The sequence below is a fragment of the Meleagris gallopavo genome, chromosome 5, assembly GCF_000146605.3.
Source record: "Meleagris gallopavo isolate NT-WF06-2002-E0010 breed Aviagen turkey brand Nicholas breeding stock chromosome 5, Turkey_5.1, whole genome shotgun sequence".
In the NCBI taxonomy this organism is placed as follows: Eukaryota; Metazoa; Chordata; class Aves; order Galliformes; family Phasianidae; genus Meleagris; species Meleagris gallopavo.
Window position 1 is genome coordinate 4,852,330 of NC_015015.2, and position 5,712 is coordinate 4,858,041.

The window sequence follows — 5,712 nt, forward strand, 5'->3', positions numbered from 1 at the left end:
GACTGGGGGCTGAAGCGGCTGTGGGGTTGGGATCTGAGCGACTGGGGGCTGATGGGTTGGGGTCTAAGTGGGCTGTGGGGCTGAGATATGAAAGGGCCTATAACTGAGAGCTTGCAGAGCATGGGATTGTGATGGAGCCGTGGAGCTGGGTCTGAGGGAGGTGGGGTCTGAGGGGCAAGTGCTGAGACTGGGATCTGAGAGGGCCAAAGCCTGAAGGACTGAGGTCTGAGAAGCGATGGTTGGGGAATGCCGTGGGTCTGGGATCTGAGTGCCAGGGTAAGGGAGTGCCATGGGCCAGGTGTGAGGCAGTGAGGGGGTGAATTCCCCTGCTCCAGCTCCAGTCCAGGGTGCATTGCTTAACTCTGGGACCAGGAAGCCCTAGCTGTACTTTTTGCATCAGCTCCCTTGGCCCCTGGTGTGCTGGGGTGAGACAGGGAGGGGTCTAAAAACTTTAACCTTAGCCCTAAAGCGAGTGGAGGTTGCATGGTGTGGCAGCTCCTGGCACTGACTGTGTGCTCTACTTCTTGTGCCACAGAGCAAAGTGGAGGACATTGTGCAGGAAGTGTTCGATGCCTACAAGACGAACCACCATGCCGTGCAGTAAGTCCCCCGTGAGTGCTCCCACAGCATGCTCTGGGCTGGGGCTCTGCTGAGCCCTGCCTGCTGCCTTTGCAGGTTCATCCTGCAGCGGGAGAAGCACTTCCACTACCTGAAGAGAGGCCTCCGGCAGCTGGGTGAAGCATATGAGGTACTGAGCACAGCCCCAGGGCTCTCTGGTGAACCCTTCAATTGTCATCGAGTTCTTTCTGCCCTGAAGGCTGCTCCTGTGCCATGGGGTGCCCCGGGGTGGTGGATTCGTGATTTGCCCTTCCCAGAGTGCCTGTAGCCCCTTGTGTTCTCCCTGTCCCTATAGTGTCTGGATGCCAGCCGCCCCTGGCTCTGCTACTGGATCCTGCACAGCCTGGAGCTGCTGGAGGAGCCCATTCCCCAGTCGATTGCCTCTGAGTAAGTCCTTCCTTAGCCCTGGGGGGCACCGAGGGGTCTCCACCCCATGAGCCATGTCAGAGCTGCTCAGCGTGGGTGTGCCTGCTTCCAGAGGTGCCCACTGCCCTGTCCTCTGGGGCCACCTCCCGCCATCCCCGTGTCCCTGGCGCCAGCACAACGGTGCTTTGTGTCCTGTGGAGCCCTCAATGCTGCCTATTCTTGCCAGCCAGCATCTCGTGACAGAGGGAGGTGGGGGAGATACGGGAGTCAGCATCCACGTCCTGGGGTAGGGGGCTCCCCGAGGTGGTTGGGACATATCACCAAGGTGGGAATCCCCCTGGAAACACCGAGGGACGCTGAGCTGGGGCTGGAACCCTTTGCTGCCATGGGATGGCTCAGTGCCATCCTGGGACCCTCATCCTCCGGCCCACCCTGCCCGTGTCCTTCCCTGGTTCCTGTCCCCAGCTGTCCCCCTTGTCCCTGCAGTGTCTGCCAGTTCCTGAGCTGCTGCCAGAGTCCCCAGGGTGGCTTTGGGGGGGGCCCAGGCCAGCACCCCCACCTTGCCCCCACTTATGCCGCCGTCAACGCGCTCTGCATCATTGGCACAGAAGAAGCCTATAGCATCATTGATAGGTAAAGGAGGGCAGTGTGGGGCTGTGGTTGGGGTGTGCGAGGGGGTTTCTAGCTCCACGCTGCCCCACACACCCACATTCTTCCACAGGCAGAAGCTGCTGGAGTACCTACACACGCTGAAGCAGCCCGATGGCTCCTTCCTTATGCACGTAGGCGGTGAGGTGGATGTCAGGTGGGTGAGCTGTCCCCTCTTTGACCCTATGCAACCCTCGCCAGGGCTGGGGACAGAGGGACATTGCCCCCTTCTCCCCCAGGAGTGCCTACTGTGCTGCTGCAGTGGCATCACTGACCAATGTCCTCACACCCGCGCTGTTCACTGGGACAGCTGAGTGGATAGCAAGGTGAGTGCTGGCCCAGAGTGGGCACAGGGTTGGTGGCCCCTCTGTCATTGTCCTTAGTGTTGTTCTCATGCAGGTGCCAGAACTGGGAAGGCGGTATTGGCGGGGTGCCAGGCATGGAGGCTCATGGTGGGTACACCTTCTGTGGGCTGGCAGCGCTGGTCATCCTGAAGAAGGAGCACCTGCTGAACCTGCGCAGCTTGCTGGTGGGTGTCACAGGGTGCCATGGTGCTGGGGGGGTCCTGATCCTGGTGGTGAAACCCACTCCTGGTGATGAAACCTGCTGTCCCATGCAGCACTGGGTGACTGGGCGGCAGATGCACTTCGAGGGTGGCTTCCAAGGCCGCTGCAACAAGCTTGTGGATGGCTGCTACTCCTTCTGGCAGGCAGGGCTGCTGCCCCTGCTGCACCGTGCCCTTCACACACAGGGTGAGTGGCCAAAATGGGGAAAACTGGGGCTTCATCTGCCTCCAAGAAGTATGTTTGTGGAAGGGGAATGAATGAGCTTGAGCAAGGAAACAAAGCGTGGCATAGCCCTGGAGGGTGCAGCAGGACCTTTGGTTAGAAAGAGGCTTCCCTGGGGTGGTCTTGGGGTGTTTTAACAGACCCTCTTTCCCCCCCTTCTGTGCAGGTGATGAGGCGCTCAGCATGTCACGCTGGATGTTTGACCAGTCGGCGCTGCAGGAGTACATCCTGCTGTGCTGCCAGTGCCCAGCTGGAGGGCTGCTGGACAAGCCAGGAAAGTGAGTAGAGGTGGCTGTGGGGGAGGTAATGCACCCCCAGACCTCTCTGCTCAGTGTGCCTCCCACCCTGCCCCAGGTCACGGGACTTCTACCACACCTGCTACTGCCTGAGTGGGTTGGCCATTGCCCAGCACTTTGGCAGTGGAGATCTGCACCACGAGTTGGTCCTGGGCATCCCTGAAAACCGCCTGGTAGGTGGGGGGAGGGGATACAGGACTCCCACTTCGGGGCTTCTTCAGGCTCAAAGTGCTTTGTCCTTCACTCTGGCAGCAGCCCACGCATCCCATCTACAACATTGTGCCGGAAAAAGTGGTGAAGGCAGTGATGCACTTCTTGCAGCAGCCTGTGCCCAGCCTGGAGGCAACAGGGTAGGGGTCTGCGCTCCACCCATCTGGGCAGAGTGAGGCCCTCATGGTGCTAGCCATACCAAAAAGGAACCGGGGGGCCATAAAGCAGAGCTGCCACCTGCCCTCAGGGTGAGTAAGGAGCATGGGAGGGTTCCCAGCCCTGCTCCTCCCTCCCCAACCCCAAGAAAACACAGTTACCATGGGGAAGGATAAAATAAGTTTTGGGTTTTTTCCTTTTTATTATTTATAAGTCTTATAGTAAAGGGAAGCCTTAACTTGCAAGACAACTCTGAGCAGTATGTACAACATACTTTAGATCCATGGAATGAATGGCGTTAAAATGGGGTCACCTACAGGGAGAGGAGAGGTGGGGAAATGCCACAAATGTGGGGAGGGGGCTTCTGGTGTTTGTGTGTTGGAGGAGTGGGACATAGGGCAGGATGCACACGCAGACCACCCAGCCCGAGCCCTGCAGCTCCATGCCATGGAGGGCAGGGGGGTGCCTTGCACACGCAGGAAATAAATAGCGAGAACCCCCCCGTGCTCACCCCCTTGGGGTGCCCACAGGTGGGCAATGGGGGCTGGGGGGGATGCCCGCCTCCTGCACAGCCTCGTGCTCAGCTCAGGGCTGCAGTGGTCCCTGGGTATAAATAGAAATGCTCATATAAAATTGAAGGGGGAGAGTGGGCGCAGAAAGAGGCTCGCTAGCGGCTGGGGGGAGGGGGAAAGGGGGGATGGTTGGGGGCATCTCCACGCAGTCGGGGTCCCCCAGGCCCCCCCCGGATTCCGGCATGGGGGACTGCAAGGGTGCAGCCCTGGAGCCTTGAGGAGACAAGGGTGAGTCCTTAGGGGGCCAGGGGACAGGTGTGGGGAGGCCTAGCTGGCCTCCATGCGCAGCTTCTTCCTGCTCTGTGGCTCATCAGGCTCTGAGTCAGAGCTGGAGTCAGAGCCGCCGTCAAAAGCGGAGATGGCGCTGCCCTTGGGGTTGGTGTAGAGGCTGCTGTCCGCTGCCGGGTAGTTGGCTTGCAGCTGGGCACTCGAGCGTGCCTTCTCCAGGGCTCGCACTGCAAGGCAGGGGGTGTCACAGCCCAGTGTGGGGAGGGGCGCGGCCTTTGTACCCCCTTCCTGGGGGGGAGCTCACCTTGCTGCTCCAGCAGTGCGTTCTGCCGCTTGAGGTCATCGATGTCCTGCTGGTGCGTGTGGTTTTTCCGGCGCATGTACTGGATGTACTCTGTGGCTTTGTCCAGGATTTGGGCCCGGGATGCCTGTGGCAATAGTGGGAAAAGGGATGGGCCAGATAAAGACCTCAGCTCTGCCGTGGGGTGGAGGCCCCCAAGATGTGTGTGGCACCATTTCAGAGATCCACAGGCCCTCACTGACTGCACCATTGGGTTCCACCACCAAAACCTCAGAGCTGGGCAACGTTTGCAGGAGGAAGCACTGCTTCACTTGGCATAGTTGAGGGAGGGGGAAGTCAAAAAGATCCCTGTGGGGCGTGCCACCGCGCTCCACAACCTCACCTTCTCGCCCTGCAGGGAGGGCACGGAGTCACGCAGGCTGTGGAAACTGTCCTTGATGTGGTCCCGCCGTTTGCGCTCCAGTGCATTGTGGTGGGCTCGCTTGTCTGCCTGCAGGGGGGGGCACGTGCACACACACATACACACAGAGGGGGGTGGAGGGGGAGTTATGGTGCTTTCGGTTTCCCTGTGGCGCAGCTTCCTGCTGTGGCTGAATTGGGGCTGGGCCTAGAAGTGGGGGCTGGTGGGGGAGAAGCGGTTTCACACCCCCCAGAATGCATCACAGTCCCCATAGCACACAGCATTGCCTCTGCATATACCCAAAGGGCATGGCCCCACATATGTCCCCTCTCCTCTAGGTAGCTCTCTGGAAAGAGGCAGCCCCGTGCTTCCCTCTGCTCCAAAAAGAGCCCATAGAGAGATGGCTCCAAAAGAGACACCCTCCCCCACAGCCACACAAATTCATTGTGTCTTCCCCATAAAGCAGGCACAGCCCTCCTGCTCCCCCCATCTGACAGCCCCTATTCAATGCCATAGCCCCCCTAGACGACCCCTAAACATAGCTCCACAGGTGTCATCACCCCCAAAGTAAATCCACTTCCATAACATGGCCCCACCAAACCCAACTGTGTCCATTTAGCTCCCACCCCCAAGACAAAGTACCCTCTTATAAGCACAGCCTCCCAGACGTATCCCAAACACAACCCCACCCCCCAAAAACAGTCTCACAGCTGTCCCCCTCCCCCAGAAGCCACAGCCCCAAAGAAGCATCCCTGAGAGAGTCCTATCACCACAGCCCCCCATTTCCCTCCAAACATAGATCCTCACCCTAACAGAGCCCCAGGCACACCCCCATGATACAGAGCCCCCCCGAAGACACATCCCACACCGAGTCCCATAGATATCCCCCTTACACAGAATCTCCCCAGAGAAACATCCCACAGGTATCCCCTCCCCCCCCAACTCGACCCCATAGGGCCTCCATCATGACATAATCCCCACAGAACAAAACCCCACAAGTGTTCCCCACAAACAGAGCCCTCCCATCACCACAATCCCCCACCCCCCAAACCAGAGCCTCCCTCTTCCCCATGCAGCCCTCCTAAAGACACATCCCACAGGTGTTCCCCCCCAAACTGGACCCCACAGC

At 59.4% G+C, this 5,712-nt stretch overlaps 2 protein-coding genes across 3 annotated transcripts in view; one reads left to right on the forward strand and one right to left on the reverse strand.

Moving 5' to 3' along the window:
* LOC100548337 (protein farnesyltransferase subunit beta-like) overlaps nucleotides 1-3,332 on the forward strand; it is an 11,998-nt gene extending 8,666 nt beyond the window's left edge. The window contains exons 2-12 of the mRNA XM_019616049.2: nucleotides 521-600; nucleotides 676-748; nucleotides 914-1,005; nucleotides 1,471-1,617; nucleotides 1,706-1,789; nucleotides 1,872-1,958; nucleotides 2,032-2,161; nucleotides 2,252-2,384; nucleotides 2,587-2,698; nucleotides 2,775-2,889; nucleotides 2,969-3,332. Of these exons, the coding sequence (XP_019471594.2) occupies nucleotides 521-600; nucleotides 676-748; nucleotides 914-1,005; nucleotides 1,471-1,617; nucleotides 1,706-1,789; nucleotides 1,872-1,958; nucleotides 2,032-2,161; nucleotides 2,252-2,384; nucleotides 2,587-2,698; nucleotides 2,775-2,889; nucleotides 2,969-3,070 (1,155 nt within the window). The 3' untranslated portion in view covers nucleotides 3,071-3,332. The remainder of the gene's footprint in view (nucleotides 1-520; nucleotides 601-675; nucleotides 749-913; nucleotides 1,006-1,470; nucleotides 1,618-1,705; nucleotides 1,790-1,871; nucleotides 1,959-2,031; nucleotides 2,162-2,251; nucleotides 2,385-2,586; nucleotides 2,699-2,774; nucleotides 2,890-2,968) is intronic.
* On the reverse strand, nucleotides 3,261-5,627 carry MAX (MYC associated factor X). Of its 2 annotated transcripts, none has more exons than XM_010710798.3 (3): nucleotides 4,566-5,627; nucleotides 4,187-4,316; nucleotides 3,261-4,109 (listed from the first exon to the last, which is right to left on the reverse strand). In XM_010710798.3, the coding sequence occupies exons 1-3, from the start codon at nucleotides 4,701-4,703 to the stop codon at nucleotides 3,922-3,924; spliced, it is 456 nt and encodes a 151-aa protein (XP_010709100.1). In that variant the 5' UTR covers nucleotides 4,704-5,627; the 3' UTR covers nucleotides 3,261-3,921. The 2 variants fall into 2 exon arrangements, with proteins under 2 accessions (XP_010709100.1, XP_010709101.1); XM_010710799.3 differs by having other exon boundaries at nucleotides 4,187-4,310; nucleotides 4,566-5,043.
* Nucleotides 5,628-5,712: the final 85 nt, after the last annotated feature.

Bases quoted from the DNA above. Each gene is read 5' to 3' on its own strand.
- MAX (XM_010710798.3), bottom strand. From the start codon at position 4,703: ATGTGTGTGTGCACGTGCCCCCCCCTGCAGGCAGACAAGCGAGCCCAC. The intron at 4,317-4,565 runs GTGAGGTTGTGG...TTCCCACTATTG, and splicing joins CCTCCCTGCAGGGCGAGAAG to CCACAGGCATCCCGGGCCCA. The intron at 4,110-4,186 runs GTGAGCTCCCCC...CCTGCCTTGCAG, and splicing joins CGCACTGCTGGAGCAGCAAG to TGCGAGCCCTGGAGAAGGCA.